General features: G+C 37.3%; 2 protein-coding genes across 3 annotated transcripts in view; both read right to left on the bottom strand.

Annotated features, from left to right (window-relative positions):
- TEK (TEK receptor tyrosine kinase) overlaps window positions 1-3,092 on the bottom strand; it is a 46,848-nt gene extending 43,756 nt beyond the window's left edge. Inside the window, exon 1 of the mRNA XM_065860381.2 lies at window positions 2,614-3,092. Within this exon, the coding sequence (XP_065716453.1) occupies window positions 2,614-2,665 (52 nt within the window). The 5' untranslated portion in view covers window positions 2,666-3,092. The remainder of the gene's footprint in view (window positions 1-2,613) is intronic.
- Window positions 3,093-13,026: 9,934 nt separating this feature from the next.
- Window positions 13,027-27,033, bottom strand: part of IFT74 (intraflagellar transport 74) — a 38,044-nt gene continuing 24,037 nt past the window's right edge. For both annotated transcript variants that reach the window (XM_065861615.2, XM_065861616.2), the window contains exons 14-20: window positions 26,397-26,450; window positions 22,119-22,216; window positions 21,036-21,162; window positions 18,482-18,645; window positions 17,698-17,823; window positions 15,697-15,757; window positions 13,027-13,886 (exon numbers count right to left, since the gene is read on the bottom strand). In XM_065861615.2, coding sequence (XP_065717687.1) covers window positions 13,771-13,886; window positions 15,697-15,757; window positions 17,698-17,823; window positions 18,482-18,645; window positions 21,036-21,162; window positions 22,119-22,216; window positions 26,397-26,450 — 746 coding nt within the window. In that variant the 3' untranslated portion in view covers window positions 13,027-13,770. The remainder of the gene's footprint in view (window positions 13,887-15,696; window positions 15,758-17,697; window positions 17,824-18,481; window positions 18,646-21,035; window positions 21,163-22,118; window positions 22,217-26,396; window positions 26,451-27,033) is intronic.

Raw genomic sequence — 27,033 nt, 5'->3', positions numbered from 1 at the left:
TGTTAGAGCAAAGCTATAGCACAGAAGATTCTGTCTGTCTTGGACAGCAGAGGCATCTGACAATGCATTTGTTTCCTGCCAGAAACAGTCAAAGAAATGTGCTTGAAACTGGTTTTAATTGTTTCTAGTTTCCACAAATCTATTACTGATGGTGGCCCTCTTGCTAAAATAAGGCTCCTACATCAACATTTTACAGCCCACTGTAAGAAGCTGTGAGCAAATTTTCAGACCACCTGAGGATCTTGCTGAAAAGCAAAAGGCAAGTTATGAAACTAATTTCTTGGTTTTGCTCAGCCTTCCAAGGGAATAGATGAGTCTGTGACTCTTCTTTAGTCAGGACTTAGCAGATTGTACCTAGCCAAAAGCTTGGGGTTTTACTCCGTACTTCAGGATGAATGCCAGGATCATTTTGATTTCACAAAATGTTGACAGGAGTAGAATCAACCAAAGAAAAACAAATGGTGATGCTCAGTATGGCTTCAAGAATCCCAAGAGGATTAAATTCAATGCCATGTCAGTTTAATTAAGCATTTGCTATGGCAAACAGTGACTTTATATACCGTGCAAAAGTGAGCATTTGTGTATATTTTGAATGTTACCTACCAAATAAGATCTTTAGCTTTAGTTGCAAATAGAGTACTGGCATTTAAAAAAAAAAAAAAAAAGAAGACATTAAATCAAAGGCCATTTCTCGTAATGGGAGCCAAGCTGACAGTCTTCACGTTGGAAAAGGGTGGGGTGGATTTTGTGCCTACCCAGCAACACACCCAGAGAAGCTGACGATCATCGGGACAAGGTTAAGCCAGTTCACCGTCTGTAAATCCTCCCCTGCTCGGGGAATGTCATTCCTGCTTTCCTCAACTCCGCCTGCAGTATCTAGAGGAAAGCGGGGCTTGCATTGTCTTCCCCCGCTCGCCCCAGGAAACATGATATCATTCTCAAACAAAAGCGGGAAAGCTGACAGATCTATTGAGATGGGTGTGACTGCAGCACACACCTCGCCGGGCAGCCCCTGTGGAAAAGGCAGGGGCCAGCAGCTCTTCAGAACCAGGCTGTCTGCACTGTCCCTGTTTACACCTAATCTCTGTACCCCTCTTCTGTTGCTCCCGTATATGTGACTTCATGAATGCTGATTGCTTTCTGTGCCATTTAAGTGTATGTTTCCATGTAGAGAATCAGGAGAGACAAGGAAAAAGAGTTGGGGTAACCGAACTTTCTTTTCTTCTCCATCCATAATGCTCACAGCACAAGATACCTCCTTGAAGTGAAAAGCTGGAAGTGATTCGAGGGCTGAATACGTTGAATCAATGTGCAGCTAAACAATCAAGAAACTTAAGCCACAGAAGAGGAATTGGTAAACAATATGCAGCCTATTACAGCAATGGCTAAATGAGAATACTTCCAAACATGCATTCAACAGATTTTAAACAGATTTTTTGCCTGTGTTAATCTCTAGCCTTTTATAGATGCCACAGTTACATCTCAGACTCATTTGTTCGTAATTTCATTTAGCTATTAAAATGCTGCTAATCAAGAAGATCTGGAAATTGTAAAGCAAGTTACACAGCAATGAGGACTTCTGCCTTTTCTTTCTTGTTTCCATTGCAGCACAATCTGTAGTTTTACAGCACTTTACGTTTTTACTGTGAGATGGACTGCAACAACCTATGCATATCTCAATGAAAGGGTTAGCAGTGAGTTAACAGTCTAAGCTTATTCTGTGACTTGTATTTCTCTTTTACAGATTTTGCTTGGTATGTTACCCAGAATAAACTGTTTAGAAAATCAAAATAGGGGTGGTGAAAGCAATACTCAAATGCTGAGCAGTTAAGAACCTGATGGAAAGACCACAGGTTTTCTCGGGGCTCTGTTTGTAATAGCTTCAGCAAAGCATCTCTAACAGTAATGCTCTAAATAGTATAAACTTAATTTGCATTAATAAAATCTTACTGTCTGTTTTTCTGTCAATGTCTCTTATGACAAACTTCTGATTTGCTGAACTACTGACATTTGCTGATAATACTGATTCATTCTTTAGCTGTCTTTGAAGTGTTATTAATTGACCTTATATAAGGTGCATTTTTCTGCCCTTTTTTGTCCACTGAATTTCATCTAGATTCCAGTGTGGAATCTTATCTAAAAACCTGTCTAAAATCAGATACTAGAATACCTAGAAACATCAACATTTCCTACTGCACGCCCAGCTCATAAAGTCAGTCGCAGAAAAAGTCAATATTTAATTTGTATTTAAAGCACATATTCTTGGGGAAAGATATTATCGATTTATTAAAATGTTAATACCATTACGCAGAAGAGAAACCCTATTGCAATGTGTGTATGTGTCAACAAATGACTTCAACAATTATAAAGAGGTAGCAGCAGATTCTACATGTAGCTAAATCCTGCCCAACAGCTTGGCCACAGTCCTGCCCTCACTTTCTGTGAGAGTGCTGCACAGAGACAAATGGCCTCACTGAAACAAACACAAATACTTCTATCAATACAAGTAAGTGCTGGAGTAAGGAGTAGGGAGTCCTGAGTTTTGTCTGCACATTGCATGAGAAACAAGAGAAGCATGGCAGGTCGACAACAGATACTAAAGCAAAGGCTTACCTGAAATCATCAGGCTGAATCCATAAAGAACTAGATGTGCTAAAGGGTCCATGCTTTCCAAAATATATCCATCCAGTTCTTACAGTCACTCATGGAGTATCGTTTTCTCGGGTTGATGTTTACTGGTGACTCCTCTCCTGCATGGTACGCTGTTTACAAGTCACAGGCAAGAAATTGTAGCACTGGTGCAGGCTGGAACAGTCTCATTGCTGTCTGAGTACAGGGAGTTTAAGTTCCTTTTTCCTGTTTCCTTTGTAGATTAGGATGGGAAAGGCAGGATCTTAAAGGCATTTTTGTATCAGCGGGACTGCAGGGCACTGCAAATCCCGTCCATCCAGCAATACATCAAAAGGGTTATCTGGAGCTGCTGGAGAAGCCAGGACTGCTCGTGGTCGCAGTCAGCAAAATGCGAACAATGGTGGCATCCTCCAGCAGGCGGGAGAGTGCAAGGGAGAAGTCCTCCACCTAGGTACACCAGGTGGAAACTGTCATCCCCATCTGCTAATTTCTCAGGGTGCTATCATCTTTTCCCTTATTTATTCAGTCAATCCATGTGTAAGCTGCTGGCTGCAATGCATCTCAGCGCACAGTAATAAAAATACAAGACAAACAGTAACAAAACAACCAGCTGAATCCAGTATAGACCAAAGCCAGTCACAATCCAGCAAACTGCTCCATAAGTTCACGTGCTTTACTGGAAATTATTTTTCTCTACGTTTGACAATTGGAAACAGACTGAAAACTTGTTTCAATAATAAATTGCATGAGAGTTATTATGACTTCACTGGGATCAAAATGCCACATCACTTAGAGGGGGTCTCAAATCTCAGAAGCTAAAACAAAACATAAGGAAAAAATACAAGGACCACCCCTCGTCAAAAATTTAAAAAAAAAAAAAAAAGTTAAAAGGCAGCACTCAGCTGTATAAGATAATTGCAAATAAAGGGCAATCTTATTTACCACTTGACTAAATATAACCCATGACAATGTACCATTTGACAATCCTGTAGTTCTGCCAAGATGCTAACACCCACAATGACTTTTACAGAAGTATAGAAAAGTGAATGTTCAGCATCATTTTGGAAATGAGGTATGGGCTGATCCTATCTTGAATTAATTTCCTTAAGAAGACCTTTAGTCTTTGATTAGTGTAGATTTCACAGAAAGAGCCCTTTACACCCAGTATCTATTGCCATGTGGACAGAAGGGTGTCACTTACAGCAGATTTCAGTGCATTAACCCAGAGCTGTTCCTTACATGTCACACGAATCCCCAAGAAATATAACTGAAAGCCAGACCAACTCAAACTGCAGTACCCTCTGGGTGCAAAAACACAGTGAGATCAAAACACAATTTTGATGTTTAAAGGCAGAATATAAGTTATTTACCTGGTCTGGTTCCGGATTAAAATACACACATGTACTTTGTCTATCTTAGATTTTTAAGAACATTTTCTTCTACTCTTAAACATAAAGAGGCAATGATTATCCTCAATCCAGTTGCACATTAGCCTTTATAGACCTGCTGGTTTATACTCCTCCAATATCGGAATACTTACTAGATACTAGAATACTTACTAGATACTAAGTATTATCATTATTATCATTATTCCTGTCTAGTTGATAACTCTGTTCTGTTGCTCATTTAACCTACTTCTAACATGGCTCATCCTCAATTTATTTTCAGTATCTCTGGGGTGGGAGGGTTAAACAACTTCAGCCAAGGCTGCGGTTCTCCAAACTGTTATTGTGAGCTTAGCGGGGTGTTTAAACTTTTCACTTAAATCTTACTGCCCAGGGCATAAACTGAGGAAAAATGCATCATGTCTCCATTGTTAATGCACCTAAATGGAAAGCAATGCATATGAACTGCTGCTTATACTGATTTTGCAGAATGCAATATTGTCTAGGTCAGCTATTCACTATTTTTCAGAGAATCAGCTTGTACCTGCTGATCATTTGATCTACCATGACAAGGTAGCCATCTCCAGGCTGAGGCTGGACAGCCTAAATATGCAATGCTGCACAAATACAAGGAGGTTTTAAAGACTTCCTGTTGCCAGAAGAGAGGAAATATTTACTTACCCAAGTCAGAAAGTGGTGGTGATACCAGCCTCAGCAGGATAATGTATTTGTTTTGTGTTTCATTATATAACTTCATTTTTGGAAAAAAAGTAGCATCTCCAATCCAGCAAGCATACAATTACTTGTTTGTGTGTAATAAGTGTTTAAGCATATATCTGTTTCTATTTGGAAGGCTTTTAGGTAAGTGTGATAGTTTGATTATTGCTCCCATGGTTGTCAAAATTAATCACATGATAAGCTTTTGCTAGACTGGGAGATTTAAAAGATTTCACTATTCTGGCTTATTCTTGCTCATATTTAAGGGTCTGTCACCCCTGCCTTCCATATTTTCATCCTTATATTTCATGTTATTAGAATATTGGTCTTCCTAAAAGTAGACTGTATCAATTTTTTGTCCTGTGATCTAAAAACTGTATGATCTGATCACGCCTCTGATCACTGAACAACACAGAAGTGCAGCAGAATTTTCTGTCCCCTCCTCAAGCAAAAACAATGTAATAGCAGGATCCCATGCCCAAGCCCATCTATTGCTATCTAGTCCTCATCTTACGTTGATGGATCTGCAAAGAAGAGAATCCTAAATCTCAGCCTGTGTTCACTGTCAAAGAGCACAAAAATTAGAAATAGCATTCAGGGAAAGCCAGGTTTCCAGTGAAAGAAACGGAGGATGGCAGGGAGAGTAAAATATGATATTGAGTTTCTCTAGCTTTTGTTGAGTGTAGCGCCAATAGAGGCTGTTGACTAATGGGCTGGCCAAAGAGCGTGCCCATGGCACATTCTCAGGTAGATATGTAGCTGTATTTGGGGTCCATAGACTACAACCTTTATCTTTTTTAAAGGTAACTGCAAAGACTCAGAAAGGCTGTCCAACCCCATGTAATTTCTAGTCTTCTCCACATGAACATCAGTTTTGTTGGTGGTTAACTGCTGATTAATATGTATCAGCATTTACGTCTAACTCAACACTCATGCCAATGGCATGCAAGAATTTTTAAATTTGTTACAGCAGGGAAACAAAATGTTTTTCAACATGTAAATAGAACCCTAGCATTACACATGACTTTTCACAACTCTGTTTGCTGAAGGCTAATTTTATGATATGTCAAGTGCCCTGAACTCCTGACACCAGCCTTTCCTCTTTAGATAAGCAGCACGCTTGTCTCAAGGACAATCCATTTGTACATGCTGTAGCACATGGAAATATGTGAGGAGGAAAAAGAAACAATGCCACTCTACACTTCTTTAATCAGGTAGATGTGTTAGCAGAAAACACATATCCTCTTCCAGTGTCTGGCTGTATTATGATTTTTGGAAACAAGCCATTACTTTGGCCTTGACAAGATGTTAATATGGGTTAGTAGGAGGCAGTAAAGGAACTTTTGAAATTATTACTCCCTGCAGTCAGCTAATGTGGAGCATAGGATCATAGAGTTTAAGCTTCTTTTCTTAAACAGATCCTGTTCTCCCCTACAGAACAGCCTACACCACTGAGGCTGAGCACAGCCCTTAAGCTGTCTATTTTGGATCACCTGGAAGCAATAGGTAGCAGCTGGGTGGCCAGTCAGAGGAGATCTGCTGTTGCTGGTCTAAGTGGTCAGGATGAGGACTAACCCTGTGCAATGCAGTGGCAGTGTGGAAACTGGAGGCAGATAAAGGCTTCTGCAGTACATTGTTGAAGACAAGTCATGCTAACGTGGAAGGGACAGTGTGGATGAGTGGTGATGTTGTAACAGGTGTTTGTGAGAAACTCTGAGGTTGGGTAGAAAAGGTAACAGTCTGTTTCCTGTTGCAGCTCATTCTCTTGGCTTGGCAGCCAGTGCTGAAGGGGTGCAGTTACTACTGCCTCTCCTGCATATGCATGCTCAAAAGGTTACTCAGGATTGCAAAAATAGCTACCACCAGTTTTTTTTTTTTGCTCAGTGTTTTTGTTTTCTTCTCAAAAAGAGCTTCTCTTGGATTTTCAGGATTCTGTAGTCTAGAAAATAGCTGAGTGTTGAGTAGTCTACAGAACAGCCTCAGCCAAAGGGACCTCTCCTGTCTTCCTTGCTGGTGAAATGAAAAGGAATTTACTACAATGGAATTAAACACAGCATCTCGTGGGAATCTCAAGTTTCTCTCGAGGGGAATGTTCAGCTGATGAAACAACATGTACTTCAGGGCCTCTGTATCAATAAAGTCATTGTGAAGGACATCAGGATGTTTCACTAAGGGCTATACACTGGAAACTTTGACTTTGTGAGTCACTTGTATTTTGCTGAAATAGGCTTTATGTAAGTTCTAGAATGGCCTGTTGACAGCAGGACAAAAAATCATTTCTGTTTCCCAATTCTCTGCTGACTAAAGGCACCAGACTATTTTAAAAATTACGTGGAGAAAGAAAGTGTGAGAAGTGTAGCGTCAGCAATGGAGATGGCCACTGATGATATCAAACACATATATGAATTCACACAGGTGAGAAGTAAGCAAGCTTGTTATATCTCACTTCAGTTTTTATGAAAAGGACAAAACTGCATGCTTGTCATTGCTATGTGAGCCCATTTTTTTCCTATTGTAAAGCAAGTCTGCTTTGTTTTTAAAAGATCTGCTAAAATGGGTGATTTTTAATAAGTGCTGAATTAACCTAAAATCAAGCTTTTTTTTCTCTGCCAAGATTGGATCAGATTCTGAGAGCAGAGGTGTAAGTGATGTTAATACTCTTGCTGCCCCAAAGTCAAAAGAAGTCTGGAGATGAATGAGATTCTCCATCATGCAGCAGGAGGTAAGCAGAGCTCATTCAGAAGCTACAGAGTTGTGCTGGTTTGACTGAAAATGAAAGTTTTCTTCATGCAGTTAGAAACCTTTCTTTTCCATAGCTAGTACAGTCATTATTTAGACTTAGTTTGAGAATAAAAAGATAACACCCCAGCACAGAGTTAATGTTTTTAATTGCTCTGGTCTGAGAGCCAAGGACATTCTGAGCGCTCTGCCCACAGGTGTGAGGCAGCAAGGAAGGGGGCAGAGATGGGGCAGAGCTTGACTGACACCCAGACTGACCAATGAGTATTCCATCGCATCATTAGCATGATGTTAATGGGATGGAATCCTCTTATTGGGAGAGGTTTAGATTGGATATTAGAAAAAATGTCTTCACGGATAGGGTTATGAAGCATTGGAACAGGCTGCCCAGGGCAGGGGGGAGTCACCATCCCTGGAGGTGTTTAAAAGACATAGAGATTAGGTTCTTAGGGACATGGTTTATAGGTGGACTTGGCAGTGTTAGGTTAATGGTTGGACCTGGTGATCTTAAAGGTCTCTTCCAACTTAAACGATTCTATGATTCCTCTCTGTTCTGTTACTGCTTTTCTTAATTTTTCTATATTTTGAAAGACAAATGAGTCTGTGTATTTATGTTTAATGCTAACAACTGTATAGCCAAATGTCTTCAAGATGTTATCTCTGATGCTCAGCAATAAAAATATGACTGTTTAAAGTAGCCCAGCATTAACAAGGTAAATTTCATATATGTGCAGTTTGGAGAGATAAAGACTAATTGTGTACACCACTTAATGAATATGAAGTTTGCAGATCTGACTACTGGTTGCAAGGACCAGGAAATGGTTCATGCTTATTAGATCTCAGGGTTAGTGGTTTCAGCCATTCAGATTACAAAAAATTCATTCCTGAAATCCTGCTTTCAGGCCCCACTCTCTTCTGCTGAATTTATCTAACACTGTTAGTGTGATTCCAATGGTAATTTTTACCTGATGACTGCATCATTTGACTTTATTTCATTTTAACCAGCATTCAACAACTGTAGCTTAGTGATATATTTCCGATGTACCTTGCTCTGCTTCCAGATCTATGCCACACTGGGATTGGCTAATACACGGAAACAGGAGAGCCACACACGCTCAGTTGGTGAGCTGCAGTTTAACAGTTCCTTCTCTTGAATTCTCCAGCTTTAACTTCAGTTTTCTCTGCATGAGGAAGAGTTCTAAATGGTGAATTTTTTTTGAAATTTTGAACAAAATAAGTTTAGCAATTCTTTAAATATGGAACTGTGAAAGATACACACATCTTAAGGTGAGACATTAAAATGTAGATTTGCATATAGTTAAAGATCCTCAGTGACTTTCAGCTCAATAATCCTAAAAAATTATTAAATGCAGCAAACTTGAACCAAGTCCAAGCCATTAAACACCTTCTCTTCATTTAATTTGGAAGAAAAAGAACAGGAAAGATACTTAAAATGTGAAGACTTTATTTGGAATTCCATCTTTCATGCATAACGGTGGGGTAGACTGATACTACTGATAATTTCTGCTATAGTCTTTATTTTCTTTTTCTTTCTGATTTTTGGAAGTGCTGAGTTCCCCTCACCCTACTTGAAGCAGTATGTGTGGGCGAAACCGTGTTGTATGTTGGCAACAGAGGTCTTGCACCTTACTCATCCTTTGCTGCGCAGCAGGAATCTTGGGTCTGATCCAAAGATACCAGCACTCAGTGAATCAAGTTCAGTTACTTTAAATGAATGTAGCTTTCAAGGAATTAGCTTTACAAGAGGAAACAAGAGCAGATCATTTTACATTTCTGGCTCTTTTTTTTTTTTTTTTTAATGTGGGAGGTTTCCTCCATTTCACACATTTGGCATACTGTCCAGTTAGTCCTCCTTCCTGAAAGAACCTGCAAATGCAGGCCACAAGCCCAGGAAAGGAACATTTCTTTCTTTGCTAAAAACTGCTGCCAATCCCAATGAATGATTGATCAAAGCTGGGACTTGAATTCAGATCATCTTTGCAGTTACAAAATGCTTAAAGGCTTCCTTCCTTTTTACCAAAGAAGATGACAACTGTTTGGTTTGGGAATAATTCAGTTCCCCTTCTCAGTGAACAACATCCACTTTGCAGCATTGCTCTGGCTGGAGTTGTCACCTACAATGCATAAAGCATTCAGCTAGCAGTCACCATTGTGTGTGTGTATGTATGTGTGTGTGTGTGTGTGTGTGTGTGTGTGTGTGTGTGTGTGTGTTCAAGTAAAGTCTGATGTTATGACCCCTTTCAGAATCTGAGTTTTTTTCTTACTCCAGACAATTGCCACATCAACCCCACCCAGATGCCTTATCACTATGAGACCTGTTTCCAAGGAGTTCAGTCAAAGCAGATACTTTGCAGAAGAGTTTTAGAGTAAGAATTTTAATATCTTTCTCCTCAAACTAAGATGTTTTTATACGGCCAGTGCCTCATAATAAGGTCTCCCTTATGCCTTGTATTTTTGTTTTACACTTTCAGCAGAAAAACAGAAGTGTACTGAAAGAGTTTACATGCACTTCACTGTGGAAACTTATCCCTCTGGCTTTGAAAAAGCGCATCAGCAGCACTAAGAAGCATTAACTAATGCTTCTCAGTGTTCTGCTTGTCTGGAACTGCTCGCAGCAATGCTGCATATTGTCTTCTAAGCTTACTAGAGTAAAGAAAAAACTCATTTTGAAAGTAAAATAGGATTTTTTGATGACAATGAAAAACAGTCAAGGTAAGATGAAGAAGTAAGACCAACAGGTGGATTAAGTCTCATCTGCAGTAAAAAACCAGTTTGCCTAGAAATATAATGGTATCTCTGAATAAACGAAAAAGGCTGATGGAGTGTCACCCCATCATGAGCTAGAAATAATTAATCATTCCTATGGTCACTGTCATGCAAAACACAAACACAACATAGAAATAACAGAGCCTTTGTTTGAAGATTTTGAAATTGAAATGCTTATTTCCAGTGAAGTGGGATCTGGAGTGACAAACACTGTCAAACCTTGTACCCTAATGCCTCACGGCATCTTTCTGGAGGAGGACCAGGCTAGGGAACTAAGTCCGTGGGTCTTGTTGGCATGCACCTGCATGTGCAGAAGGAGCTGGCTGATGGCACTGAGAGGCCATTCTTGATTATCTTTTTTTCATGGTGATAGGGAGAGGCTTCTGAAGACTGAAAGAAAGCAAACGTCACTCCTATCTTCAGGAAGAGCAAGAAGAGCGAGCCATGAACTACAGGCCAGCCAGACTCACCTCAGTCCCTGAGGAAGTGCTGGAGCAACTTATACTAGAAGCCATTTCCAGACACATGAAGGATGGGAAGGTGATTGTGAGTACACAGCATGGATTCATGAAGGGGAAATTACACTTAACCAAACTGACCGCCTTCCACAATGAGATAACTAACTCAGTGGGGAAGGAGAGAGCTGCAGATATCATTTACCGTTTAACACTATTTCCCCTAAAATCCTCATAGATGAGCTGAAAAAGTACAAGTAAGGGAAGCAGACAGTGAGGTGGACTGAAAGCTGTTTTGGGGTTCACTGTGTGATCAGTGGCCCAAAGTCCAGCTGGAGACCGGTCAGCAGTGGTGTACCCTGGGGTTGATACTTGTGCCAATAGTGTTTAATCTTTTCAGTAATGACCTGGATGATGGGTTGGAGCACACCTTCAACAAACAGATTATACAAAGCTGGGAGGACTGGCTCATGCAGCAGATGGGTGTGCATCAGAGAAAATTCTAAAAGCTGGGAAAACAGGTGAAGAGGAATCTCATTAGGTTCAGCAAGGGTAAATGCACAGCCCTGCTCCTTGGGGGAACAACCCAGGCACCAGCACACTCTGGGGGCTGAATGGCTGGAAAGCACCTTTGCTGAGAAGGTCCATGAGGTTCTTCCTGGTGGACACCAATCTGACCATAAGCCAACAATGCACAGCAAAAAAGGACAGCAGTATCCTGGGGTGTGTTAGGAAGAGCATTGCCAGAAGGCTCAGGGAGGTGATTCTTACCTCTACTGGTGAGACAGGTGAGCAGAAAAGGTTTTAAATTTCTCTACGCTATAGATACTGTGACTTAATTAATGTCCTGTTTAAGTCATAGCATAAAATGGATGAAAGAGTACCTGGGTAGAGAGACCTGCATTACTGAATTAGTGTCTTGATACACACACAGGAGCTTTGGTGAAAAAAATACTGTGTCTGGTACTTAAATGTGTAAAAAATACATATGTGTGTGTATATATATATAAATATAATGAGTTAAAGACAAGATTATTTTCACTGAGGATTTAGGAGCTTGATACGGTTACATTTTACTCAGCTTGTGACTGGGCATGAATTATTAATACCCTAGGAAAAGACTAAATGTCTGCTGTGTAGCTTACCTTTTACAATCCACACAGTTCTTTTTAGCCACTGTGAACATTATCCAGGACTGTAAGGATGAACTGTTAGAAGAAGGAATGACTGATGAGATTCTCAGAGAGAAACAAGTAATCTGGAGAACAAGGAAAAGAACAGCATGCTGGGGAGAGGGCTTTCATGATAGTCATCTCCTGGGGAACACAACAAGAACTTGTAACCTTTAACATGCTATCTTACAGAATCACTACCAAGGAATAAAACCACCCCCTGAACTGAGTGGAAGCAAACTTAAAGCAGTCTGTTTTTCGGTCTGCAGCTTTTTTCCATTGTTCATTAAAATATGTTATTGTAGCACAAGTGGAATTCAGGAGGCCAACTCTCTGGCTGATGGTTTGATGGGTGAGAATATTAGACTTCAACTTTATCTCAGCAAATAAGGGTCTCTCTCTGGAATAGCTGAAACTTTGACAGGAAGGAAGAGACATTAGTAGGAATTTCCCCTAGATAACAACCCTTGGTTTATAGAAATCCTGTTCCATTATCTCTAAATATTATACAGACATAAATATACAGAGCAACAGCATTTACTGTGCTGAATTTGGAAACAGTGCTCTCTACAAGAATCTTCAATATTTTTGTATTATATACCTCTTTATACTCAATATGACACTGAATGACTTGGAGAAATTTAGCAACAAAAATACATAACTTCTGTTTTAATGGACTCAGTATTTTCTAATTCTTTGTCTACTCCAGTTCTATAAATGAAGCATATAGTCTACTTATTTTTCAGATAACTTTTCTAAAAGAGCAGAACAACTACATATTCAGATCCCACTCTTTTTTATTATTTTTTTGTAAAAGGCTAGGTTACTGACTGGCTAAGATTCCTATCTATAGTCAACTGCATTTTTTTCTCTTTGATCAGGACTAGCTTTCAACATACCATGGTGAGGAAATTATCAATAAGCAGTTTAGATTACATGTAGATTGTGAGGGAAATAGAAATTTTGTTTTATGTAAATGTTTTCTGGAATTTCTGTATCATAAAGCACATTGTTAATCAGTATCAGTCCTGGCTTTGTTCAATGATGAATCTCATTAAATATTTGTTTTTGTAGAGGTTGCATATGACACTGCAGCTTGAAGGCTGAGGAAAGAAAAAGGATTGTCGAAAACACAAATAATTTCCTTTTTTTTTTTTATTGGTGAACACTAGAAAAGTAAAATGCTCTGCACAAGGTCAGTACTAGCCATGTTTCACTAGTCTTATCACCGTTCTTTCCGTATAATTACATAAAAATATAAAATAAGGTAATTAATCAGTTGGGAAAATGAAAATTTGCTGACAGATACAAAGTACATTTGCTTTTATTATAAGACTTCATATTCTGAAGCAGTTCTGATTTAAAAGGATGCTTTTCATCCTTAGATGTTTTCCTTACTTTTATAAATTGCCATTTAAACAGGTATGGTATGCTGATAGTACTATTCGTCTTATTATCCACTTCATTTAAGATAATGTGTATGAGAGCCTGTCAGGCAGCCCTTATTCAGGGCAAACTCCTACCCTGTTTGGCAGGGGTAGGACTACAAGATACTTAGAGGTTCACTGTATAAAGTTTCACATTTGAGATGCAATCCAGCAATGTGCCTCAGTAAAATGTTCTGATCATTTTACACTCGCTGTGCAGTATTTCCTTTTTATTTCTACAAGTTTCTAAAATTCAGAAGTTTACTTCTAAAAATATTAAATGTTGCAAAAGGACGGAAACTATTAAAACGTGTGACTTCTGAAAGCCTAGAAACATACTTTTATAAATATCTGTTACTGTAGCGGTGAGCAAATGAGCTCAGTAGTCCAGCTTTCCATACTGCGTGTGCACATCTCTCATTGTTGGTCCACTGGGGCAGGAAGGAAGTGCCTGGGTTCAGTTCTTGGTGTTCTGTAAAGCTTCTATGAGAGCTTTGTTGTATTCTGTGACCAGCTTTCTCACGTTCTTCATTATCGGCTGGTAGTCACTCTCTTGACTTTTTGTTGCTATGACTGATTAAAAGAATTTAAGGAAACAAAGTGCTAGTATAAATATTAGTGTAATTAGAGATCATAAGGGATCGACAATACAGTTAAGTTTCCTTCTGTGAAAACTGTCAGGGGTTGCAAATTATGGAAAAACTCAAATTTGGTGTAGAAGATTTAACACCCATTTACTATCTGCCTTCTCATGCCAAGCATGGTGAAAAAGGAGATTACATGCCTGAGTCAGTTTTGGTTTTATACATATAGGCAAGAGGTCCCTCGTGGAAGACTCTGCCCATTGTTACATTGCAAACAAAACAATTTCGAGGAACTCAGCTATTTACAGCCATACAGTCTGGCACTTTGGAACTCCAGCTACAGAAGTCCCAGTCCAAGAAAACAGGACCTTTCTTTCCACTAGCCCAAGCAATCATGAAACTGTATAAAGGTCTGCACATTGACAGACAATGCATCATAGCAAGTTAGGAGGCACTTTTAATATCCTGATCAACTTTTTCTCTTAGTTTGTTTTGGAGGTGGTGTTTCTTGTGTGTTTTGTTGTTGTTGTTTGTTTGGGTTTTTTTTGGTGCTTTTGTTTTGTTTTGTTTTGTTTGTTTGTTTGTTTGTTTCTTTCACCCCTCCATTACAATAAGTAACATCTAAGATTCTTGCCTTAATAAAATATTCCTGTAGAGCCTTCTTCATAGTGGAGGTGACTCCAATTACATTCTGTTGTCCAAAACTTTTTTCATATTTTTTTCTAAGAATTAGAGCACTAATCAGATACGAGAAATGGGATATTTGGTATACTAAAAATATAATGCTATATGTTGATATTACATTATTTTTTCCCCAATGCTATGCTATTACAGAATTGCTTGAAGTGTATTCTTGTGCCATTTTCTGAGCCATGAAGCAATGTCCATTGTCCAAAATACAACACTGGACAATTTGGTCTCATTTTACTGTTACTTTTACCAATTATGTTTTTACTTTAATCGTATAACAGTGGTTCTATGCAGCTTTGAAATTTTTTTTTTGTTTTGTTTTGTTTCCTATATAATTTTAAAGGAGTGATTTTATTGCAGTGAATTCAAAGTCCCTAGAATACAGAAATGCAAATATGCCCTACTCAGTTCTCGACAATAGCTATGGAGAATTGTACAAGATAAGAACCACCAATTCTAACAAAAAAAACCCACTTCAGTCCTTTAGCTAATTTCAAAAAGTACCTTATGAAAGTCACTTGCAGCAAATAAGATTTTGGTGATATCTGGGAAGGTCTTATCTGATTAGTGCAATGTAACTCTTTAATTAGTATCACATAATGAGAGAGCTATAATGCATTTCCCCCATGCCAACCAATGTTGCAGGTAAAGTATCTCTTTGTTATATCTTAGCACATTTATCTGGTTTTTTTCCTCTAATATGCAATTCCTCTTTCATTTGATAGGAAAATACCATGCAAAGTCAACATGCTATACGGTTTGTCAAACAATGCTACACTTGCTGAATAATTTCAGATAAGACTGGACAGATGTGAAGATGATCTTCATTTGAAACCTAGTGGCAAAACTGATTGAACACAAAAAACTCTGGACTGCAAGGCAAATCTTATGGCTCTAGGACGCCACAAAATTGTTTCAGTCAACACATGCATGTTTTGCTATAAATAATATCTATCAGCTAACCAGACATTTGCAAAGCATCACCTTTACCCTTCTCCCTTGTCTCCTGCTCCTCATTCTGTCCTGTCTTATTTTGCTGGAGGAAACAGACTTCTTCCTCAATTAATACAGTGTGTGAATTTAACTGTATTTCTTAAAGAAAAGGATACATTCCTTCATCATAAAGTTATTTTGCTCATGGTGCTGCCACTTCCTCTCCAAATTCGTAAGCTGAAAACACAAGAAGAGCCAAAAATTAAACTTATAATTATTACACACATACTGTATACAGAGAATCTCCCAAAAATGTTGTATCAATACCTTGTACTCTACTACCTGATAACATAAAGTTATTTCACAAAAAAAAAAAAGAGAAATAATGGCAAAATTATTTTTAAAGCTGTAAAAGAATAACCTGTATATAATTTAGCATTTCATATATATATTTATATAAAAGCACTGAATGCAACTGCATCAGTAGATAGAAAATATCAAAAGAGAATTCAAGACTTATTGTATAGCGAAATGTGTAAGCAAGTCAGAAGTAAAATGTGAACACTGCAGAGAGATACTCATTCTCATTCCACTTCATATCACTTAAATGATCTCTTCTTAAAATCAGTAAGATCTAAAATCACCAAAGATACAATATTTCCTGACACTGTCTTGGAGTTTGAGCTATACAGAAGAAACTTCCTTACTTCCATAGTTAAGTTTCCTGTCTGATGCCAGAAGCTGTGATAAGAACAGAGCTGCAGCGAGAAGATTGTAGGAGTGTGGATTAAGTGCTGGCAGTTCTTCAATACTTTCAGCATCAACAGGAAACTAATGTGGACATTATATCGATGGCTGCTTCCTTGCAATACCATTTTATAATATTTGTTTTTCTGATGCTACTGTTCAAGGTTCTGCATTTCAGGATATGCAGATGTTATTTTTAAATGTAAAAACTAAAAATCATTCTGAGACAACTTTCAGTGGAAAATATGTTAATAAATTAGGAAAATATTGCAACATTTTACTTAAAATCTTATTTTTAAACTAGAAGAAATGCTGTACAACTACTATTTTATATACACATTTTAGCATCTTTATGCAAGTATTTTAACTGGCTGGGTATCCATTTCTCATTTACATAATCTCCAGGAATGAGAATCTGATCTTGGTGTAAAAAAAAATCTGAAGTCTTGAAGACTTTGGCATGGAGCTGTGGGGATTTACATCATCACCCTTGAGTTAGCCCACAATAATCATATGCTACGAATATACACATATAGCTCTTCATTTCAAACTATGCCCTCTCATCCATACCATAAAGCTCACTCCAGAAGGAAGTTAAACATGTACAAATATCACCTTCAGCTTTTAACTGAATTAGAAAAAAGTAATAGTTTCAAAGGACAAAGATCTCAACAACCTGAAACAATACAAATCAGCAAAATGCAGATAAAACAATTTATTTCTGTTTTTCAGCTTCTTTTGAGGTTATCCATTTTCCTTCTGTGCACTGAAACCTACATGCCAGTAAAGTTCTGTTGCCAAAGTGATGGCAAATTATGGGTGTTTCTAACGGAAGAATCAAAGCTGCACATGCGTTTATAAATAGCTTCTTTACTGATTCACTTTTGAAATATTAATGTAAGTATACTCATATACCAAAGTTCCTTGGGTTTCAAGAAGTCTGAGCAAACCTAAAACTTCCATGGTTTGCAAGGAACAGAAAGATTTGAAAAAAGGGAAAGAAATTGAATAGTACAGCTTGCAGGATAAAACTGTAAAAGCAAAAGTGATGTTATCTAATTAGCAATGACATTTTTTTCCCTGCAGTTTCATTCTAAGTTGGTCCTCAAAGCTCTTCAAGCAAAGGAAGGGTAAAAGGGGAGAGTTCTGAGCAAGATTAATACAAACACTTTAACAAAGGATTCATGCAGCTTTTGAGCTCAGAAAGAACTCTGCCTAGTAACTTTGAAATCCAAAGTTTACCTGAAATTTATTGATACCACATTAACTTCTGTTTGAAAACAGAAAATACGGCTATGCATTTACAACACATAACTTCAAAAACTTCCTAAGAAGGAATAAACTGATTCAATCTATGAAATACTTCATGTGCATAACACCAAAACTTCTATAGAAACAGCAGAAGACATAATCTGTAGCTTGAGCTATACCTGAGAATGCGTCTCATTCTCTTGCAGCTCTCTCTTTAGTGTCTCATATTCTGTATTCAAGTGCTCCATTATTTTCTTGAAAGCATGGCTACGTTTTGTTAGTTTTTCTTTGTCATCCTGGAGTCTCTAGTTGGAAAAAAAACCAACACAAACCAATTAATGGATGACTTCATTTGCTGTGGGCTACAGAGAAACTATTTTAATTCAGCTTTCAAGATGGTACTTCTTCCTTGCAGAACAAGACCAAATGCATAAAGAACTCATAAGGCTTTTCTCTAGCAAAGCATACTCTATCCTAAAGAAAATATTCAACAGCTATAACCAAGTTGTAGGCTTAGACCATAATATATCAGCACAAGTAGGAACACTGGTGTTAAGAATTTGTAAGAAGTTTATCAGGTGAAATGGGAAGTGCTCCAGATGGAGTTCATCTTAGAGCAAACACACACAGGATAGATTTTTCTTTTTTGTTTGGGTTTTGTCTTTAGATTGCTAAATTCAAACTTGTGGGTAGTCATTAGTTACAGCAAAAAAGTTCAGATGAATCACTAAAATAAAAAGGAAATTTTGTTGAAGGAAAATATCAAAAGGTACCCAGGTGCTAGCCTGCTACATGTACCCAGTTAAGAAGTCATATATATGTAAGCAGAGAAGCATTTTCATTCATTTGTAAGCCCACTTTTCAGCTACCAGTCAGGATTCTCACTCACAGACCTGGACTCCCCCCACTAGGTGCTCAAAACCACAAATTCTGTATAATCCAAGGTTTTATTCCTTTCATTACCTTCTTCTTCTCTTCTCCTGATGCTTTCAGAGCTGGCAAATTATTATAGACCTCCAGCTCCGTTTTTGTTTGTTCAATTTTGTCTTTAAGAGAAGCTAGTTCATCAACCATCTTGCCCTCCAAGAGTTCCATCTTCTGTAGGTCCATTTGCAGTTTCTCACTCTCTAGATCACCAGATACACAAACTCTAATTAACACTACTTTTTATTTCATAGTACATTGTCCAGTATATAATGGTTTATTCCATACTTAAGCAATACAAACATACCTTTCTCATTTTGAATTTCATGAGAATGTTAATGAAAGAAAATATTTGATCTTCACAATCATCTCATCAGCCAAAACTCCCATATTACAATTACTGTATTATGCTCTATAGGGTGAAAAGTAACGAAAATGTGGTGGTTTTCTGTATCGCAGTGTGGTATTTCTCCTGTTAAAGTTGTTTATAGCATCGGTCAATTTCAAGTCTTAAAGCAGTGGTGATACCGTACAAAAAGCTGACTGCAATAATACAAACAATTTTTAAAATTATTTTTGTTAGTTTTTAGCATCATGTTGTTTTTATGTATGTTGCTTCTATATGACAAGACTTAGTTTTAGAGTAAATAGCCAAATTTGCTTTAAACATAATTCAAACTGGAAATAGCAGAAGACAACTTCAGATTTTCTTAAGGCTTTATTTAGGCCTAACCACAGTGCTTTCACTTTTTATATAGTTGTTTTAATACCTAGTTGATTAATTGGGTTTTATTTTACATGTGAAGAGTAATAAAAACGTAAATAAGCCAGAAAGGATTCTTAGACTGTTCTACCTATGTACTGATAAAAACTGTGGTGAGACAGCAATGGCTTATTCCTATGCATTCACACTCTGGAGAAAAGGGAAACTGGAACGGGTGAATTTCATCCTTATGCAGCAACCGCCTAAATGAAAAAAACTCAGAGCTAAAAAACTTAAAACTTCTCTGGGGGAAGAGGCAGGAAGAGGATGCAGCCCAGTTCCTTCTGATAGGCCATCAAGTTCAGTGTCTCGCAGGCAGTGTGTACACAGTAGCAAACTCTCAGACCAAACTACAGTGACCCAGGGAAATGTTTTTGGGAAACTATGCCATCAGCACTTTTGTTTACTCTTCATGGTTTCCTTTTTTTTTTTTCCTCCTTTCCTTTCCTTTCCTTTTTTTTTTTTTTTTCTCCTGGTGGAGTTTTTATATCTTTGTTACGGCAAGAAAATGTGGAAATCCAGGTTTTAACCACAGCAACAGAACTCTGAAGACAACTGTGGTATAATTCAAGGGTTAGGAAGAACTTCAACTGTGCAAACTGAACATTTTTGAAAGAATCTTAAGTTGTTCATTACACTTTCTGTGTCTCTGTGCTTTCAGAAGTTTACTTATGGATCATCTAAATGATCTGCTAGAAATTATGTACTATAACTTCCTTCTCTCGCAAGGAAAGAAATATGCCTTTCAATAATGTCTATGTAGTGCTGTGTGCTTCTGGAACATCCTTAGACTGTAAAGTAATAAGAATTGATGCTTACATGAAAGAATAAAAAAATCATACTTGAACTTCTAATACATGGCCCAGCTTCTTAACCTACGCTAGAACTGCAGAATGAGCATTTGCAGACAAGTGAATGAACACTAAATGATCAAACACATAACCGAACAACCCTCTTCTGTAACATTTTGTGTTTTACTTCTTATGTGCACGTAACTACTTTGAAGTTACAACACAGGCTCCTATTTTGAAAATTACTACCAAGTACAGCATGTAATAGCCTTCTAACAAAATGATTTATGGTTCTTAATTCCTGCCCCTTCCTTTCAACCAAACAAACAAGGAAAGGCTTGCTGAACCAATAATGATATTGGCAGAGCTTAGAATTATGAGAACAATTGCACTATAAACAGTGCAAATAAAGAACTAAATAGATATTTGTTATGGAAATAAAAATACTGTCTGGTTTTTGAAATTACAGGCAAGATCCTGTGGATTCTTACACTTAATTATATGAGTATTTCCAAAATAAAGTCAAAATGCATATTCACTTCTCAGAATCAAAGCCTGAGAATTTGAGAGCTATTCACTGTTGTTGCAAGTTATTCTCCCAGGGTACACACCCTTTTGGAAAAGCACAAATCATAAGTAAGTGACACTGAGAACTAAATTTACAAATAATACACAGTTAGGTAACTGTGGAAGTCTCTGCTTAATTTACTAAACACTACTTTAAGACTGTGAAAAGCATTTATTTTGAGGTGAATATTAGTAAAGTCAAACTGCTAAGTCAAAGAACTTTGTACCCCTGTATTAAAATACCTACGTTTAATGTATATCTGTGCCAGGAAGCTGATCATCTAGTGATAACAGTAGGTGAAATACTCCTGAGGAATATAAATAACTTGTTATCCACAACAGTTTCAATTCGTCACTTGGCCACTGCAGCTTAATACTTGGAGACCACTGATCTTGCACTTTTATTAGTGTAACAACTCAGGTAATATTTATTGTTTAAGGAATGAATTTGGAAATTCATTGCTGATATTACCTGTAATCAGATTCTTAGCAGTGCTCTGTGATTTCTGCATTTCACTTGATTTGAAAGTGAGGTCTTCCTGCATAATCTTCAGCTCTTGATTGGTAACAGATGAAATTTGTTTCATACGGTTCACATTCTGTGTGTTACCAATAACAATAATGAGAATACACCACATCTTTGAAACAACAAATGGTAACCGGATAAGTAAAAAACTCTCCTGTTCTAGTACACTGTCTGTTATTCAGCTTTTGTACTACAGAGACTGAAAATACTGGAAGCAGTCTGAAGTGATTTAAATGTAAATGACTTTCATTCTGCCAACTTTTGGTAAAAGATCTACTGACAGGCCAGTGAAGATGAAACAAAAACACAGCAAATTTAAACTGTGTTGCCATATCTATAACTTTTAAAGTGTCATTGACTAAATATACTTTATGATATACCATACTGAAAGAGTTAGAAGATAATTAAAGTGATGATATAATAAAAATATTACTTATCTGAGAGATTTCTATATGGTAAAAAAAAAATCTGTGTGAGCCAAAAATGTTAAAACACTTTTGAAAGTACAAAAAAAGAGCAGAATGCAAACAGGAACAATTTCTGAAGTGTTTACATTAAGTATTGCATAGCAAGTTATTCCAGACATAATTTTAGCAGATCACAGAAACAACTGGAATATTGTCAATTACTTAATAGTGGTGATAGAATATCCATTAACTGAGATTTCCAGACTTCAGGTAAACAAAATATTGCATTTATTTTATTTGCATTATTCCAAAATGTTTATCATTAATGCAATAATGTTAATTGTAGCAATGATGATGAGTTACAGAAATTATGCAAAGATTTCTTTTATTCTGGTCACAAGTATTGTCTAATATTCAAAACTCTTTCCTCAGAAATGAAGAGAAATTAAACAATATTTTTTTTTTCCGCAGCTGTAGATGATTTAAGTTTAGTTCTCCTAAGAGATCATTATGCAGACACTGACTAGATAATAGATAAAACCCATCATCCTTCTTTATCCATCCGTTCTGTTCTGTCCTTCTAAATTTGTAGCTTGCCACAGAAAGAGGGAAATGTACTTACCCTGCTTGAGTGCTCCAGGAGTGCAACAATGCTGGCTTCTATTTGGGCCTTTCGTTCCAGTTCCTGGTTCTTCACCTCTTCAAATGTTTCAAGAAAATCTAGGGATCAACAAACATAATAAAGAAGGCTGGTATTTGCATGGGTACAGCAAAAGCACTTGTTTCCAGTCAAAACTTTGGATTACACTAATAAACTGTACAATTTTAGACAGGTTACTTGAAGATTAATAGTTTATTTGAGAGACAAGTGGTAGAGTCCTTGAAACTTGTCAGCTTATAGGCTGGAATGAAAAATACGGTAATTTTTCCAGAGATGCATATTTGGCTGATTATTGACATGAGCTCAGCACCTTCTTGGACACTGTTTAGGTGAGGGTTGTCACCCAATGGGAAAGGAGTTTCACCACCATCATTTCTGACACCTTTCTGAATGCCTGTCCCAGCAGCTGTTGGTCTTCATTTTTCTGAAAGCTATCAACATGGGCTACTAAATAAATGAAACAAGTTACTTCACTAACTCAAATGGCCTGGACTAAATGCCAAACACTGCTAAGGACCCGAGACTAATCATCACCTGGTATCATGTGTTTCTTTACATATAATGTCCCTTTGCTACATCTCAAATTTATGTTCATTCTGGTAAGTGTCCAACTGAATCGTACGAGACAGTTGTAGTGGTGGTATGCTCTCTGTGTTTGTGTCCTAGGCATACTACATTGTATTCCTGGTGACAGACAGGCATATTGAAAAGAAGGTGCTGGAGACATCACATGGAAGTCAGAGGTCCATCAAGATGCCAGCTGGGGCTATAAGATATCATCATCCCTCTCCTGTTGGGTCCCCTCCCAAAACACAGCTTATGTACACAGGAGCACTCAGGAAACAGAGAGTTTGCAGACTTTCTTGATGGATGAAAAAGAGCAGAAGTGGTTGTTTTAGCAAGAAGGATTAGATAACAGTAAATTCAAGATGGGTTATTTGGGAAGAGAGAAGAAAACAGGAGGAACCACTTAATGGAAATACTGACAAATCCTAAAGGGATGAGGACTTACTAGAGAATTGTGGATCCCAGAGCATCCCGGATTTTTTTTAAAATACCTAATTTTAAAATTTGTTACTAATAAAACATTTATGTATAAGAAAACTATTGTATTATCTGACATCATCTGCGATGCTGTTCATGAAAGAGGTAACAGATACTTCACAGAGTACAGCTTCTAAAACTTTCTAGAGTGGAAAAAGTGCATTATTGGAGTCAAAGGACAATACTAAGATACTAAAAAGGCTACCTCTCTGGGAGAGATGTCAGGATGAAAGACACTTGGAATTCTTAGAGGTCAATAAATTGCATTAGACAACACATCTGTACTGTGCACAGCTGACTGCTAAAAATAACGGCTAGTCCTGATGCAGACTCAGTTCGTTTGAAAAGTTGAAATAAAGTTTCAGTCCATCTGACACTGACTGTAGAGAACAGTACTTGCCAAGAATGTAAGAAAGTTTGCCTTTTGCCAAAGCTACTGTGAAGTAGGAACCAGAAATATAGCTAAAACCAAAGCTTAAAAAGCCTACAATTAAAAATACTAGTCAAGTTCCAAGTGCTGAATAAGACTATTGCTAGGTCTGCTTTTCTCCAGTACCCAGGCTGCAAACGAAGCTATCCTTAGAAAGGGAAATTTTCTCTCTGTGATGTTCCTGTCCTTAAGAATGAACTCTTCTTGTTTTATCTTAAAGATGGCACAATCATACTCTAATATGAGGAGTAACAATGACAGCTCCAGAAAGAGTTCCTTACTCAAAGGGCATTTAACTGCACATTTTATACCATCTGCTGCTGTGTAATACAGACAAGTATTTTCTACACTAACAAAATATTTGAGCACAACAGAACTAAGGGAAAGGCAGTAAGGAAAGTAACAGTATTGAAATTCTTGCTTAATGTTTTGTGTTTAAAACATTTTAGCTATTCTTTCCTTTAAAAAAAAAATTAAGTGGGTAATATTTACAAATAGAATCACTCCAATAACATAACACAAATCTTTCAATCACATTTAACTGTTTAGTGCTCTAGTGATGGGCAAAGGCTTCAGTAACATCTGTCTCTTGTGGGGGTCTGAGACACTTCAATTTAATGCATGATGCCATGGACTTTGATGTATCTTAGGAAGAGGTCTTAAATATTGCAATACCTTGATGAACCTATTTATTTGCTTCCAAGGAAAGTGTAGGCAATGAGGATATTGAATCTTCCAAAGCATACATGTAGGGAAGCCAAAGGAGTGAAATAAAGCAAATTTATGAAAAAAAAAAAAGCATTCTCACACATTCATAAACATGAAATGAGAACAAAACTAAAGCACTATATATCCACAAATACATAATTTTATAAAACTGAGCCTGAAAAAGTAGAATTAGGTCCTAAGAATTGTACCTATACGATCTGACTAGTGTTTTTCTCCTTTGCCATTCTCGACCTTTTTAGGTATTTTTTTTCAAACCTTACTTGAATTTATTTAGAAACACTAAGCAAGGTCTGTATTTTCATCTCATTTCATTGTCTTTCTGCAAGCAACTCTCTTTCTCATAACATATGTCTGAATAACCTTGTTTCATTTGAGCACTATGTGTTTCATGGGTTCATAAAAAATTGAATACAAGAGACTGTAAGAAGTCATCTAATTAATTAACTTCCTTCAGGACCAAAAAAAAAAAAACCTTTATGTCAGTATTCAGATGTTTGTCTATACTCTTCTTACAGACAGTGCATGATAGATACTTTACAATCCTCCTGAACAATCTATTTCAACACTTTGTGAGTTCTAATGTTAGGAAGTTTTTGCTAATATCCAAACTGAAATTTTGTTGAAACTATTGGTGTACTACTTTTCTATCCTCCATGTATATGCAGAGACAGATTAGTCACTTATGATTTCAAATAGACTTTCTACACACTTGACGAGTATCATAACTTCTTTAAAATAAAAGACTCATTATTTAATATTTCCTCGCACATCATGCTTTCCATGTCCCTCATCGGTCTCTCTTCAGGACTGCCAACCTCTTTATGTGCAGAACTAGAGACAATACTCCAACTGAAGCCTTCCTCAGTGCATAGGGAACTCCTACTCCATGTGTCTGACAAATTACACTCTTACGTGTATCAACTGCTGTGGTATTTTCTCTTCCATGTTAGTGTGATACTTCTGCAGCATGTTCACTTTGTCTTCCAGTGTAACTCTGAACCATACCACAGAGCTGTGCCTAATGAACTGCTGCCTGTTCTGTATTTTTGCTGTTCATTATTCTGCCCAAATGTATGAACTTACACTTAATCCTTCTTGAGCGTTTTGTATTTCATTTCTAATATGCCATAAGTATTTTGAATTCCAACCCTGTCCTCCAACATGATTGCAGCTTTTTAGATGCAGCATGTTCTTTGAAACTATGTATTTACTCTCTCTCCTGGTCATCCAACTGATTAATAAAAACACTGACTAGCCTGAACATTCAACACTCTGCAAAACTCTACTCAATGCAGCCTTCCATCTTCGCAGTGAATCCTTCATAATTGATACTTTTGTATCAAATGCACAGCATAGGTTAATAACTGACAATATTTCCCTAGTTTGCTTCCTAAAACACCATGAGACAGTGGTAGATGTACTGAAGTGAAAATACACAGTCTGCTCCTCCTCCCTTAATCTGCAATATTTTCCTGTCAAAGAAGGAAATCAGTTTGTTGTTCTTGACAAATCAATACTAGTGGTATTAATATTCCTCTTTCTGTGATATTTACAAATTGTTTGCTTGCTCATTTTTTCCACAGTATTTCTGGAAATTGATACTAAGCTGACTGGTCTACACTTCCCTAGCTCCTCATCTTCAGGACGGGTACCATATTTGCTCTTTTCCCATCTTCAAGATACCTGCATGTTCCTCCAAACCTCTCAATTAATCTCAAACAGCTCTGGAACAACATCAATATCCTGTGATGAAGGGTAGAAGCAGAACTAAAAGCAAAACAGTCAGAAGGATGGTGAGGCCACACTTTCATGGTCTGTACTCATATGAAAATCAAGATCAAGCAAGCTTTTGCCCTTCTGCTTGTCAGGAATCAGGTAATTTGAAAATGCAGAAACTCTACAAGTACATTCTTATCCGTATTTCCCTATTGTCAGCTGAGATCTTTCTTTCAGTATCACACTAGCTTAAGTCATATTGAACATTTTGGAGAACAGTGTTATAAAAAGGCCTAATTAAAGTATATTAGACAACTTACTGTCCATGCTTTCTTCCCTCTTCTTCAGCTCCTTATATTTCCAATTTTCCTCTCCTGCAAGAGATATAATATTCATTTAAACTTATATTGCCTCAGTCCTGGATTCCTTTAGGTAGGCAAAATGTCAGTTTTAAAAATAAAAAATGTACATGCCTAGAAGCTATAGGACTCATCCCATGTCATTTAATGTAGCCACTTCAACTGACTACGTAATAGATTTATATTTTTTAAAAGAAGGTAATTATCTTAATAAATCAGCGTCAATGCAATTTATAGAACCTTTTAGAGTAGAATTAATACTTGGTTTACACAAAGGAAGTTCACAGAACAAATGCTTTGTGTATTTGAGTACCATGGTTAAAACTTTCTGCAACTGTTGAACATATGGGCCATATCAAGGACACTTTCACATATTCAAATGGACTTCCATATGGACATGCAGCTTATAAGCAACAGTATGACACTCCCAGGGAAATAAACAGAAAAACTGTACCAGCAATGGTATAGGAAAATGCACAGAAAGCTTTCTACAATTGATTTTAAAAGAACATTTCCATACACATTCTTTATAGTGGTATTAGGAATAACGAACAATATACAATGCATAATTCACTCCATCTTTAAATCCAACTCCTGA

This window comes from Patagioenas fasciata, chromosome Z (genome assembly GCF_037038585.1).
Source record: "Patagioenas fasciata isolate bPatFas1 chromosome Z, bPatFas1.hap1, whole genome shotgun sequence".
Taxonomy (NCBI): domain Eukaryota; kingdom Metazoa; phylum Chordata; class Aves; order Columbiformes; family Columbidae; genus Patagioenas; species Patagioenas fasciata.
The sequence above is the reverse complement of the archived record's forward strand: the minus strand, read 5'-3'. Positions and strand labels throughout refer to the sequence as shown.